This window comes from Gobius niger (assembly GCF_951799975.1).
Source record: "Gobius niger genome assembly, chromosome: 15".
Taxonomy (NCBI): domain Eukaryota; kingdom Metazoa; phylum Chordata; class Actinopteri; order Gobiiformes; family Gobiidae; genus Gobius; species Gobius niger.
Window position 1 is genome coordinate 20,680,714 of NC_136866.1, and position 14,047 is coordinate 20,694,760.

General features: G+C 42.7%; 1 protein-coding gene across 2 annotated transcripts in view; it reads left to right on the plus strand.

Moving 5' to 3' along the window:
- Positions 1 to 14,047, plus strand: part of sobpb (sine oculis binding protein homolog b) — a 49,432-nt gene that overhangs the window by 23,379 nt on the left and 12,006 nt on the right. The window contains exons 4-6 of one of the 2 annotated variants that reach the window (XM_079572687.1): positions 1,737 to 1,888; positions 10,309 to 10,404; positions 11,788 to 13,605. In XM_079572687.1, the coding sequence (XP_079428813.1) occupies positions 1,737 to 1,888; positions 10,309 to 10,404; positions 11,788 to 13,590 (2,051 nt within the window). In that variant the 3' untranslated portion in view covers positions 13,591 to 13,605. The remainder of the gene's footprint in view (positions 1 to 1,736; positions 1,889 to 10,308; positions 10,405 to 11,787; positions 13,606 to 14,047) is intronic. The other variant, XM_079572688.1, reaches the window with a different exon arrangement.

Here is a 14,047-nt window from a genome sequence, read left to right on the forward strand (position 1 = left end):
GGTTTATACTGTGCACAATGAGCATTCTCACTTAAGGCCATTCACAATATCAAATACAGATAAAGGATCCCCTCAACAAACATTCAAACACAATATATACAGTATTTACCATTTCAATTACAATAATTTTTTTAAATAATTACTTTCTTACATTTTTAATACCCTGATGTTTTATGCGAATGATCACAAATCTGACCGTCTTTCAGCCTCTTCTTCAGGTTAAGTTTAAACTGTTGTCAGGAACAGTTAATGGAAAAGAGTTCCACATCCTGCAGCTTCTCAGAGAAGCTTCTGTCTAAAAGTCGAGGACCTGAAGTTCACAGAACAGTCTCCTCTGGAGGAGGAAGTCCTGCCTCTTTTCACAAACATTCTCAGGGGCTGTGGGGCCAAATCATCGACAATTTTAACTAAACTCACATTCCAAAACAGAATGAAATTTTCAAACGTTAAAAATGTATATTTCTTCACAATGTTCCAGCAATGGTATGTAGAGGTTTTTTATCAAAAGTTTTCACCTGTTTATGGGCTTTGGAGCGGCGGTGAAGGTTGGTGATGGTACCAAGTGGTGATGCAATATTTAAGATGTGAAAATGTCATCACATATAAAGCTAAGCTACATTTGTGCTCATTTGAGGGTGAATGAGCACAGTGTCTGACCTGTGACAGATTAAATGGTACAGGTCATTTTTGAAACATGCTTCTTAGACGACAGTGTCCTGTCCAGCAGTCGCCTCAATACTTGACAGACTCTGCATTGAGAATTCTTGTTCCTCTTACAAGACTGAGAAGTATTCCTTATTGAGAAAAACATGCTGACAGTTTTGCTGAAATTTTGCGTCAAGCATGATGATCCAATCTGTGCTGGAGAGATTGACGACAACTAACTCACTAATGCACTTCATTATTATGTAGTAGTTCACTGAATTCACAAACCTGTGATAAATAATTGGACCTTTCGTTGCTACTGACAAGAGAAGATGTTGGACTCTGTGACTGTTTTTGTTTCATGTGGATTGTCCAAGTAATAGCAGAGATATTAGCCATAAACCAAAACCTGCATTTCCACAGTTACCATAGTTACCACCATGGAATTGTCAGCTTCCCACCACTTCTTTGAGCTTTTTAGAATGTTGTGATTATGAGTTTATTCAGCTGGAGGCTCTGAGGTCAGATGTCATTATTTTCAAGAGGTAAATTTATCAGTTGTGTCATTATCTTATTTGCCTTGAATGCAGCATCATTCCTGCTTCTGATTGGGCCATCGTCTTGAGAACCAAAACTTTGAGTGTAAACCAAAAACTTTTCCGTCATGTTAAAATGTTTCAATAATTGTGAATAAATCAACATAATTGTTATACAGATAGGTCAAGTTTACAAAAAGCTTTCATGTGCTACCTTCAATTTGGGAATATCACATTAAAATAAGAGGAATAGGAGATCACAACCTTCAAGAACTCAAAAGTAAATGACTCATGAGTTTATGCTCCTCACTGAGGAGGAAACCCATGGGCTCCAGGTGTCACAGTCACTGCCAATACAATCATTTTATCTTTAACTTGGTCAAATTAGGTGGGAATGCAATTATGATATTTTTTGTCCTATCTCTGTAAAAGTAGTGCACTGTGCATCACCATGATAGTGTTGGTCCTATAATAATACAACAGTTAGTTTCCATATGTTTGTCCATGTGTCTCACCTGCCTCTCTCTGTCCCGACCCTGTCCCCGTCCCTCTCAGTGGAGGACGTCCAGAGCGTGCAGATCGTGTGCGTGTGGTGTCAGAAGGAGGGAGTGAAGAGGTACTCTCTGTGCATGGGCTCGGAGCTCAAGAGTTTCTGCAGTGAGAAGTGCTTCGCCGCCTGCAGACGAGCCTACTTCAAACGCAACAAGGTCAGAGCTGAACACTCCACAGGGATGATACTTATCTGATTTACTGACCTGTAGGCAGGATTTCAAATCAGTTCAGTTTGAGCGGGAATGATGGAAGAGCCTGCGCCCCGAGGCCCTGGTGCAGCGGTGCACTATTACGGTACTAGCAATAGTGAGATTGTTTACGTCCTATTACTCATTCATGGCAAATTCAAAAACTGTGTGCGGTGATAGATAGATTGTCGATTTACATGGGTGACTAGTGTTGAGAAATACCCATCCTCCTCATCACAGGTCAGGGTTGTCAACAGGAGTCCATGAGATCTCAAAGCCGTACAGGAAGAGAATGTATTAAAAGATGGTTGCAGGCCATGGAGAGGGAGATACTGCAGACTGAACGCAAATGTTTTTCACCCGAAAACAAATAAATGACCTAATCTTCACATTAAGCTGTTTTAATATTACTCTGAGTCAACATTTCTCTACTGTTTTTTATGTAAATAAAACTAGCCTTTTCAAAAACTGAACAAGATATGCCAATCCCTTCTGGACACATCTAATGTATGTGATACATAGTATTTCAACAAAATAAACCCAAACATTCAAACCTGGCTCTATCCATCATTTTTTGGACACAGAAAATATCAGCAATTTTGGCCATTCTACGCATTTTATTTGTTTTAAATAAAAGAAAACTTGCAGCAATATTTTTTATTTCAGTTTTCAATCGACCACAAATGTATATCTCTAATTCTTCTTTGCACTATCTAAGTATCTCGCCCTAAAGTATTCTCTGAATGACAGGACGCTAGTGCAGAGACCCGAGCACTGGACTAATGTTTGTATATGACACCTACAGTAGTCGAGACCGCGGGAACTTCAGATCAGTTTCTTGTTCATGCCCTTCACAGTAGTCCGGTTTGGTCTGGATGTGGCAGAGTGGATGTGGATGTTAAAGTCACAGTGACAGGCTCTGGATAAACTTACCCTGCGCTGTTTACATCACAAACTCTGTATCCAACTCACAAAAGAACAGCGGCGACCGGACTAACGGAGCAGGGAGACGCTCATTTATCACTCCAGAGGAACACAGGTGTAATGTTCTACCTCCCTGGAATTGACTTTTGTTTCATTTGTACCTGTTGTAGTAGTAGTGGTGGTCGCAGTAGTAGTAAAAATGCTGCACAAAGGCAACAAAAACAAATAAAAAAATCATAGTTATCGTAATAAAAGCCCAAGCCCAGAAATAAGAATCAAATAACATGGTATAGTCATTTTACTGTATGTCTGTCTCTCATTATTATGGCATTTATCAAATATGAATAGTGTTTAAAATTATAATTGACCTAAAAAAGTAAAAGTTATTTCTGGTGTCATGTCAGACAATGAGAAAAAAAAAGGCAAATGTGTCGATTTATAAAGTGTATGTAAACATCTGGTTCTCACTCTTTAAACACCTAAAATGATGGGTAAACATAGCTCACGACCCAAACAAAACCACTGGACAAGTTACCAGAGGTGGGAGACTCGAGTCAGACTCGAGTCGCAATTTTAGGGACTTGAGACTTACTTGACCAAAGCTGCAAAAAGACTTGACTTGACTTGGGACTTGCTGTTTGTGACTCGAGACTTAACTTGGACTTGAGGCCAATGACTCTCAATGACTTGCTGTGACTTTATAGTTATTATTTATTTGAGTGAAACTGTCGAAAGATCAGGATTCATTGCGTAAAAGCTGCGCATCTATGTTTACATTATGGTAATTAGCCACATGCGTGTTCGGTTACCCGACACAACGCTTCTAATCAATACAGCGGGAAAAGGCAGGAGGAAATACGACGTCGAAATACGTGCATTAAAAGTTTTCTAAACAGAGTGAAGAGGTGGAGATTTACGGACAGAAAAATGTTTGAAACAATGGGCTGTACCTACAGCGCAGACGGAGCCTCCAGAACGACGATGCGTAAGAGCTAATTAATCAACAGAAATCTTGGGGATTTTCGATGTTTTAAGGCGTTCACACAAAGTTTACAGCATTTAGTGGCTAGTTTACGCATCCGCACAGAGCCCAGTGACAGCGGGACTGAAGGCTACGCGGAATCTACTTTGAGCAGGGGCGAATCCGAGTATACAGGGGCTGGGGCAGTACAGGGGAACCACTGACAGAAAAACTGCCAGAAACTAACAAAAATAAAAATATTATTTTATATTTATCTTTCAGACTGCAGGGAAAAGCAGCTCATATTTAAAATACTATATTTCATATTTTTTAAGTCGCCCCCCCCCCCCCCGGGCCCCCTTCCTTAAAATGCTGTCCCAGCAATTTTGTACATAGACTGTTTATTTATAATACAGATATTTTGAATGTTGTGGCATCTAAATATTAATTAGACTTTAAATCCAAATCCATGAGTTTTTAAAAGTTTGATTTCAGCCTAAATTTTCAAAATTACGGTATCTTGAGAAAGCACTTATTATTTTCAAGATTAAACACATGAAAAGTAGACACGCTGGCGTTTGTGACTTGAGGTGACTTGCCGGCTAAAGCAAGACTTGACTTGACTTGACTTGACAAAAGCCATGACTTGACTTGACTTGACTTGAGCCCATGACCGATTGACTTGGACTTACTTGAGACTTGGACCTTCACGACTTGGACTTGACTCGAGACTTGCATTTAGTGACTCCCACCTCTGCAAGTTACTGCTTCTACCTCAAAGTGAAATAACGAAACCGGAAGAGCAGCGCCTCCTGAGGACTCACTCTGAAGTCACTCGCATGCATATTACTTATTCCAGAAACAAAGTTGATGAGGCTCTTCTCCCTGTATGGGCAAGGTCTGTAAGTGACCTTCTTTGGGAGTCCTGTTAAAACAGCATTACAATTGACTGGCCTGCTCGTGATAAAAGCACGGATTAGCTTTTCTCTTCATCCATCCATAACTTATCCATAACTTAGTTATGGATGGACTTTAGCAATGTCTCTCAAGTGTTAGAATGCTGACTTTGTTTACATGTGCAAAAAAGTTATCATCAGTGTCAAGCCTAACACCAAGACCGTTTGCATTACTGGGAGCGTTTGGAGTCAGGATGATATTTCAACACAAGTAAAGGAAGATTTTCAGTTTCCACTTCATACTTTACCACATTTAGTATTTATAGTTTTGTATACTTTGACACAACGGACAACTGTGAAATCAAGTGTAGTTGAGCGCAGAGAGGAGGGTCTGCTTTGGGCTTGTCAGTTCCTGTTTGGGCCCAGGACGTGGAGAGAATGGCCCGGGGCGCGTGTCCACTTTCAGCGCATACCTTCCCTCTCCCCGGCCGCATCGGGTTTCTCTATCCCAACACCACTTGGTCCTCTCCGCTTACTCCCATCAGCGGCTTTTCCTACAATAACAGCAGTACTATCAAGGCAGTACCACAATACAGCAGGCGCATTGTCCTCTGATCTGTTTCACAACATCACCGTTTGTGAATGATAAATATTTGGGACTATTCTGGGCTTGCGTTACATAATAAGATTGGATTTTTAAGTGGCCTGTTGAATGTTTCCACTTTGGATTGCAAAATAAACAGATTAAAAACAAAGCTTTTAGCAAGCCTCGCCCCCACACTGGTCATATTAGTGCAGATTATTTGGTGAGTGAATCAGCGAAGTACCCATTGCATCTGCGCATGACTGGGTCAATCAGATTCCTACATTTCAGCCCAAACAACTCACGCCAAAATGTGTGAGTGAGTTCAGGTGAAGAACATTGAAGAACATTGAGCCATGACTGTGAACTGTAAGACTTATTGGTTTAAAGACTTTAAGACTAAAGCCACGTTTCTAGCACACATTTATTTGGTAAAATAATCCAGGGAAAAGACAGAGGCTCAGGGCGGGTGCTCTGTAGGCAGGACCATAGTGGACCATAGTGGACCATAGTGTACAATATTGCACCATATTGAACCACAGTGGACCATAGTGGACCATAGTGGACCATATTGAACCACAGTGGACCATAGTGGACCATAGTGGGACATGGGATCAGCCCGATACTGATACTGTCACTTTTCTAAATCATTTTAAATCAGATCAATCATGAAAATGTAAAAATGAAATGCATTTATCGTCTAATCTATGTGGGTCGGTCTGGCCACAATTCCCAAAGTGAGGATTGGGTCTGGACTTTTTATAAGTCATGTTGTAAATTGTCTTTTTCACATCAAAATATCAAGATTTTAGTAGGTAAGACAAAAATTTCCACCCTCAGTACTTAGATTAATGTTTCTTTGCAAAACCGGTGGAGAGCGATTTCTACTTCCTGTTTAAATATTCTGAATATCGGTGTCGTGAGGCCACAGTTTTTGACCTCGGACTTCGTTGTAGCCGATTTTATATCTTTGCCTCAGTCGCCTTCAAGGGTCAGAAACTCTCCCTTTCTGTCTTCTTTTTTTTTTTTTACAGTGCGACTAAACTAAATCATCAACTTCCCAGAGATTGAAATGGTCCAAATCATAATTCTCCTAATTGCTTTTCGCTATCTGTGAAGAGCGTTGTTTGGTCGCCAAAACATTTACCTTACCCATAATGCAACGCGTTATCACAAATGCACCTCTTTACGACTTTAGGTTCAGTGCAAAACATGATTTTTTTTGTGACAGAGCACTTTGGATCTTGTTTTCTTTTTTTTTCTTTCTTATAAAAGTCTTTGAGTCTTGGACTATTGTAAAGCACTTCTCATGGTCCTCAAGGCAGGGGGCTGTCATTGCTGCGATATCACCCCCTAGTGGCCAAGGGCGACTCCAGAAGGTTCAAGAATACATGGAAACCAATGGGCACGTTTCAAAAACAACTTAAAAGCCTGGCTCGAAAGACTTTAATTGTTTATAAAAATACACTAATATTCTTAACCATGCTGGTTTTTGTTCTATTTATTTTGACAGTGTTAGCGTTGGGCTTTGATTGACAGGCTCTGGAGTACTGTGTGGATAGGTGTGGGATCAACACGGAGGAGCGCGGCCATGTTGTGATTTCAAACCAAATAAAGGGAGAGTTGGGTCTATTTTTTCCTTAATGTCAGAATTTCAATGACCAACAAATGACCTGCTCTCGTTGGGGTCTTAGTATGTCCTTAAGCTGCTAACCCTGTAGTTTAGAGCTTCACAAACTTGATTGAAATGTGTTTAGCAGTTCATATTTCAGTCTTCTCCCATTTGGGGAGACTTATGCTCCTGGGCGTTAAAACAACAACAAAACAAGCAACACAAGCCAGGAAAATTGCTCTGAAGAAAGTTGTATTTAAGGTCCCTAGGTTCTTATTTCTTGCTTTAGACCAGGTGTGGATGGGAAATGAATGAAAGACTCAAATTGCCTCATCTATTTTACATTCTCAGTCAACTATTGTTTGTGACTTTGTTTAAACTGCTTCCTCTTGTTTCACCCCTTGTAAAATGTATCCATGAAATAATAATGATCAAGGTGTGTTTATTTCCAAATAAGGCGGAAACTTTTCAATGACTCAAATAAATGTGAGGAAAAAAATCTTTTGCAGGTGAATTTTGTGTGTTATGGTCTTTGCTGGGATAAAATGCTTGATTGCAACAAACCAAAACAAACGCACATTGCCCTCAAATAAGAAGAGTCTGGATGCAGCCAATGGGGGGGTCAGTGGAGCTCCACTTCACCACAGGAAATGATGTCACCTCCAAAGGACAATGATAGCTTTAACTAATCCAAACTAACCCTAATCCTAGCCTTGAGGATAGTGGAGATTACTAAAGGTGAATTATTGAGATTTGATTTAAATAAATGTTGCGGGAATATAAGTGGAGCTGACATCATTTCCTGTGAGGTGTGGAGCTCCACTGATCACATGACTCTCCATTGGCTGCGTTTAAATCCTCTTGCCTCAAACAGCTGATCAGTTTTGCGTCAGTGTAGTTCCCAAGGCAACCATTGCATGCCTTATGAGCCAAGGTTCCACATTACTGCTTAAAAAAATCCCTTTGACAAAAATCCTTCAAAATATTGTTAAGTCAAAGAATGGAAAGTTTGGAATCTGTAGGTGCCAGAGGTGGGAGACTCGAGTCAGACTCCAGTCGCAATCTCGGGACTTGAGACTGACTTGACCAAAGCTCCAAAAAGACTTGACTTGACTTGGGACTTGCTGTTTGTGACTCGAGACTTAACTTGGACTTGAGGCCAATGACTCTCAATGACTAGCTGTGTCCTATAGTATATTATTATTATAATTATTATTAATTTTAGTGTAACGGTTACATATGGTAATTAGCCACATGCTTTTTCGGTTTCCCGACACAGGGTGTCTAATCAATACAATGCGAAAAGGTTGGAGGAAATGTGTGTTTCTTTGGATGTATTAAAAGTTTTCTACAGTAAGTGAAGAGGTGAAGATTCGTAGACATTTATTAAGGACAGGAAAACATTTGAAACAATGGGATGCAGGCTCCCTACAGCGCAGACAGGAGTTTCCAGAACGACCATGCCTAAGAGCTGGATCATGATGGAAATCTTGGGGCTTAAGGCGTTCTCACAAAAATTACAGCATTTAGTCGCTATTTTATGCTGCCACACATATATACATATATTATATTTATCTTTCAGACTGCAGGGAAAAGCAAGTCATGTTTAAAAGTCTCTTGTTTAAATGTTTCTGAAGTAGGCCCCTCGGGCCCCCTATCTTAAAATACCAGTGTTTTAAGCTTCAATGATAAATTGTCAACATAAACAACATTTACAGAGCGTCATAAAAAATGTTTTGTAACTGTTGCCATTGTCAGTCAAAGAAACAATACGTGAAGCATGTTTTCCTCACACTATATAGACATAAGTTCCCCTTTCTAACTGAATCAATGCTCCAAATGTCTTACTGTGTTCTGTAATCAGCATCGAGTTTTTCCTCTGCCCCAAACACTAAGTTGTTGGAAACATTTCAAAGTAGAACTTTTAAATATTGTCAGTTTTCCGAAGCGTATCTCTGTATGGATCACACGGATGATGTGGGGCTGATATTGTTGACTGTCCTTTAAACAGCGCTCTCCTGTTTCAGAAACCCAACCCCCGTATACGCACACAGGCCTGTTTATGGAAGAGGATACAGCCTCTCGGGTTATAGGCAGGTCGCAACCAGTCTCTCCTCCAGTCGCTCTCTGCACTTTGTGTGCCACGATTTACTTCCCTTTCAGTACAAATATGAGCCTCTCCTGAATCAGAGGAGCAGCAGCAGTGATGGCATTATAGTAATTACAGTGTTTGGTGTACCTTCAGTGTGGCACAGTGGCAGAAGCAGCAGGATGTGTAGAATACTAGGCTTCTTCAATATCACTAGGGATATAGTTTGTGTATTTTATATTTCCAGGGGATGATCTTCCATCCGTGCACAGTGTTAATATTAACAAGTGTTCAGTCCTATTTTGACAAAAATGGAATGTAGCTTTCGACGAGATTGAGTCAAACATTATAACGTTATTTACCGGAATTTCCAGACTATAAGCCGCTACTTTTTTCACACACTTTGAATCCTGAGGCTTATACAACGATGCGGCTAATGTATAGATTTTTAACGCCTTTTCTAACACCTCAGACAGGTGCAAACTCTATCACTGTTTCTGTCTGCAGTGTTTAGTGCACACTGGAGCGGGGGCAGCAGGATGCCCTCCCGCACCTGTAACGTGGCTTTGTGTGCAGAATGAATGCAAAAAGTGAAGTGCGGGTTAAATTAATCAAACGCCAGCCTCGAACAATTCACCTGGGAAACCAGACCCCTGTGACTTACAGACAATTTCTTTTTTAAATTTAGTTGGTGCAACTTAAATCTAAAAGATCCATGGCTTCATGGAGGTTCTCCCACAAGGACAGGAGCCCGGCGCTGTTTATTGGCGGTGAATTGAAATGGCATGAGGCTCTTTTAAGCTGTCATTGGTAGTTTCGATGGTTTTAGTCATAGCGTTCGTCATCATGGACAACTTTTAATTTAATTTTAGTTTCATTTTAGTTTGTGAAAACATTAAGGCAGTATAGCTAATTTGGACTAAACGGTATTTTAACAAAACGCCCTTTTAGTCAAAATGTGACGAATTGGATATTTTCACCGTCACGGCTGTCCTTCGCAGTCAAAATGTGACGAACAAGTAAAACCCCTTTCTGCGCACATTGATGATTTGGATTGACCGTACACAACAGCAACACATTATAATGCATACAAACTTCACGCATCAGGCTTACTTTTCCACAAATGACCACTTTAACAACATACTTTTGTGGGGCAAAAGGAATGTTACCCTACAAAAAGAAAAAAGTTAGAAAGAGGGAGCTTCTCAGAGAAGAGATAATACACTTCAAATGAAAAGCAACAAAACAAATGTTAACAAAACTGCAAAATAATGTCCACATGATATGATGTGAAGTGTTGAGTGACGTCCTTGTTGTTGTAGGCCCGGGATGAAGACCTCCAAAGTGAGCGCTCCCCACAGCCGCCCCACACCGAGGACTCGCCCAGACTGGTGCTCAAGATCAACAGCAGTGTGCGAGTAAGTTACACACATGCACACGCCCCACTCCTCATACTGTCAATGCGCCTTTGTGTGCTCATGTGTCGGCTAATGTAACACTCACAGGCCTCTCACCGTGACACAAATCAGATCGCGTTACACACTCGGAGACAAACAATACACTTACATGGGAGAGTGTGGGAGTATCAAAGTTTGATTAAGTTGTCCAGCCGGATTTTTTGCTTGACTTGAATTGTACATAGGAAGATACACTTCACTTTGTTAGTTGCCAGTAAAATTGCCATTTTGAAGCAGCTTTGAGTTGGCTTTCTCTGTATGTCAGTTAAGTCCATCGTCCACGAACTGACATAAAAGAAAAACTATGAAGTGCACAAAAAAAGTCAACAAACTAAACATTATGAACAATTTCTTATTTGCAGTGCTAGCCTGTAAATGAAATCTGACCTGAGAATAACTGATAGACACGCTTATGAACGGTCCCCACGGCGCTGGAGGAGTCGCATAGTGTGGTCTCTCCTGTCATAGACACATCCCCTATCCCTCTGAGAGTTCACAGTGTCAACCCATCTTTACGCTTTGCTCCATCCCTCTGCAGCGGCCCATGTACACCGTTCAAAGTATGTGTTTTACACTCAGACACTGGAGCTGTGCTGTCACTGCCTGTAAAAGGCTAGAAAGAGACTGAAAAGTGGACATGGCCCTTATTAGACACCACAGCTCTGACCGAGCCACGTCTTCATTCAAAACATTGTCCGAAAATGAGTCCACTGTAAAGCCTCATTTAGCTACAACCTGTGAATAAGAGGAAAAATACTTACGTTGGATAAATATATTTTTTTTAAAAAGGATAAATATATCCTTATTTTAATACCATTTACTACACAGTTTGGCTTCTGTGTTATATTTAATATTGTAATAAATTAAAAATGTATATTGGCAGGGCTGTCCCAATGAGATGGGCAAACCAGGCATTTGTAATGGGGTCCCAGTTGAAGGGGCCCCCAGCTGCCTATAAACCAGTGAGTTTGGAAATTAGCAGATTTTGCAATCAACATAATAAAATGACTTTATTGTCTTTCATTGGAGTGTACAAAATAATTAAATTGCAAAACAGTTGCAACAATCATATAAAAGAAAATATACACTTCGGCAACAAAAGGAACTCAAAATATTGTTTGAAAATTGAACAACAATACAAGGAAGCCTCTGTGAAGGGAGGACCACCTGACTCCTCGCTAAGGGCCATACTCGTGTGGCCGCAGTGCCTGCGTTTGCTCGGACACATGGACAATTAGAGGGAACATTGCTGGTGATTATTGGTAGTTTTGGCTAATTCCATACATTAACTTTGGATTTGAACATAATTTGTGCATTGCTCCTCCCTATACTGACCCCCCACAGTCTCTCTCCCCTGTGTCGCAGGTGTGTGACTGGTGCAAACATGTCCGCCACACCAAAGAGTACCTGGACTTTGGATCGGGTGAGGAACGGCTCCAGTTCTGCAGCACCAAATGCCTAAACCAGTACAAGATGGACGTGTTCTACAGAGAGGCCCGCGCCGCACTCTCTACCAACACCAACTCCAGCTCCAGTCCGAGCCGCAGCGGGTCCAGCCAGGACGGGCACTCCTCTGATGCCAAAAATGCCACCCCTCAAAAGCTCTTGACTCCCGAATCGTGGACTGCTAGCAACGGCGAGGCGAAACACAGGAAATTATCGCCAAAAACCCATGTGTCAAGCGAGTCTTCGATGGAGGCATCCTCTTCCAAGTCATCGAGGACATTTGATCGACCGATTCCCCAACCAGCATCCGCGCCTCCCCCAGCAATAGCTGTATCCCCTGCCCCCCCTCCGCCACACCCCCAACATCACCCCCAACATCAGGCTCCCCGCCCCCTTGTCCCCCCGATGCCCATGCCGTTTATCCGACCTCCCCTGCACGCGCAAGGGCTAAAGAGTCCGCTCGCCAACCCCCCAACACACCCGGGACCACCTTCCAGTCCCATCCACAGGCCGGCGCACTCGCCACACCTGCAGCCCCCCACCCCTGGTGCCCCCATGAACCCCCCCAGTCTCATGCACCCCTTCCACGGAGCGTACTTCCCGGGACTGCATTCTCCACCACTAAATATGCTACCGAGGGGGCCAGTCCCGCCTCATGTCCCGATGCCACCCATGATGAATTTCGGAATACCGTCTTTTGGCCCGCTTCTGCCCCAGCCAACAATTCTCGTGCCATATCCTGTAATCGTTCCGCTCCCGGTACCTATTCCGATTCCTATCCCGATTCCGATCAAGCCGACCCAGGAACGTTCTTCCGGTCACGGCGGGGTAATCCAGCCAGTTCCGGAGGGCTTAGATAGGGTCAGGTATCAAGTCTCACGACAAGAGTCACGAGACAAAGATTACAGTTCGAACGGGGACGACTTAGCTGACTCTGAAGACGTTTCCTCGCCACACGCAAAAGATTGGGTCAAATCCGAAAGGTCATTCCCGTCGCCATCGTCAACGCCCATTAGTGAAGTATCATCTCCCAGCTCTGAAAATATAGACTATAAGCATTTGACGGAAAGGCAGGTCATTCAGCGGGTGCTGCAGAGGACCCAGGTTAAGGTAGAGCCAAGTGCCAACGGCGTGGTGGATGTAGCGGGGCTTGGGGAGCCCGGGGTTAGGCCTGGGCAAATTATCATAACTCCTGTTTCGCAGACACCACCCCCGGACACAATCTATCACCTCAAAGATCCAAATTCTAGTCCAAAACATTGCAGTCAGTTTTTTGAAAAGCCATCAAACGGTTTGGTGACTTCACCGGTTAGGTCTGACCCGCCTTCACCTGATCGGTTGCCCAATTGTCCTGAAGCACTCAAAGAAAACAAATGCCAAAATGTCGAATCCAAACCGGACGAGCCAGTGATAAATGTTGGAGACGTTGGCGAAGACCTGCACATACCGGACGAGGATCACGCGTATGCCCTGCCAACCACACCAAAGAGTAGCGGGAGCAGAACGCCCACCCCCACTGCTCCCGCCATCACGACCACCGCATCCGCCACCGTAACCGCCGCCACGCAAACCCCGCTGCTCCTGCCCAAACTCAGGGACAAGGGCAGCCTGCGGACCCCAGCCACGGCGCCCCCTGCTGGTGGGGACATGGAGCCTGCGCTGAAGAGGAGGTGTCTTCGCCTGCGGGAGCAGAGCAAGTAAAAGGAGAGAGAAAAGGTGAGAGTGGGTGACATAGTGTTGATGCTGTAACCGTGAGTTCTTTTCAGAGGTTAAGAAGGCAATAACCTTTATCAACTATTTCAGCTTCGCTCCAAAAAAACATGCTAATTGGAACAGCTTTTTTGCTCATTCAAGCAAGTTTAATTGACTCCTTCTGACCAGAGGAAAGCTCAGTTTCAACTTTTACTTTGCCAAATGTACCTCCAATGAGATCATCACAGATTATGCTAGGCTACAAGAAACAATCTTTGTGAGCTGTCTAAAAATTGGTTTGCAACATTTTGCAATGCAGAATCTGAAAATGACATCCATTTTCCTGCATCAGCTCAAGTGGATTTTCCAATCTCTGTATTCCATGTGGCTTATAATTCTGACTTTCTGTTCAAACCAACCCTAAGGATGTTACAACCAGCCAAGGGGCCATGTCATATTCTTTGAC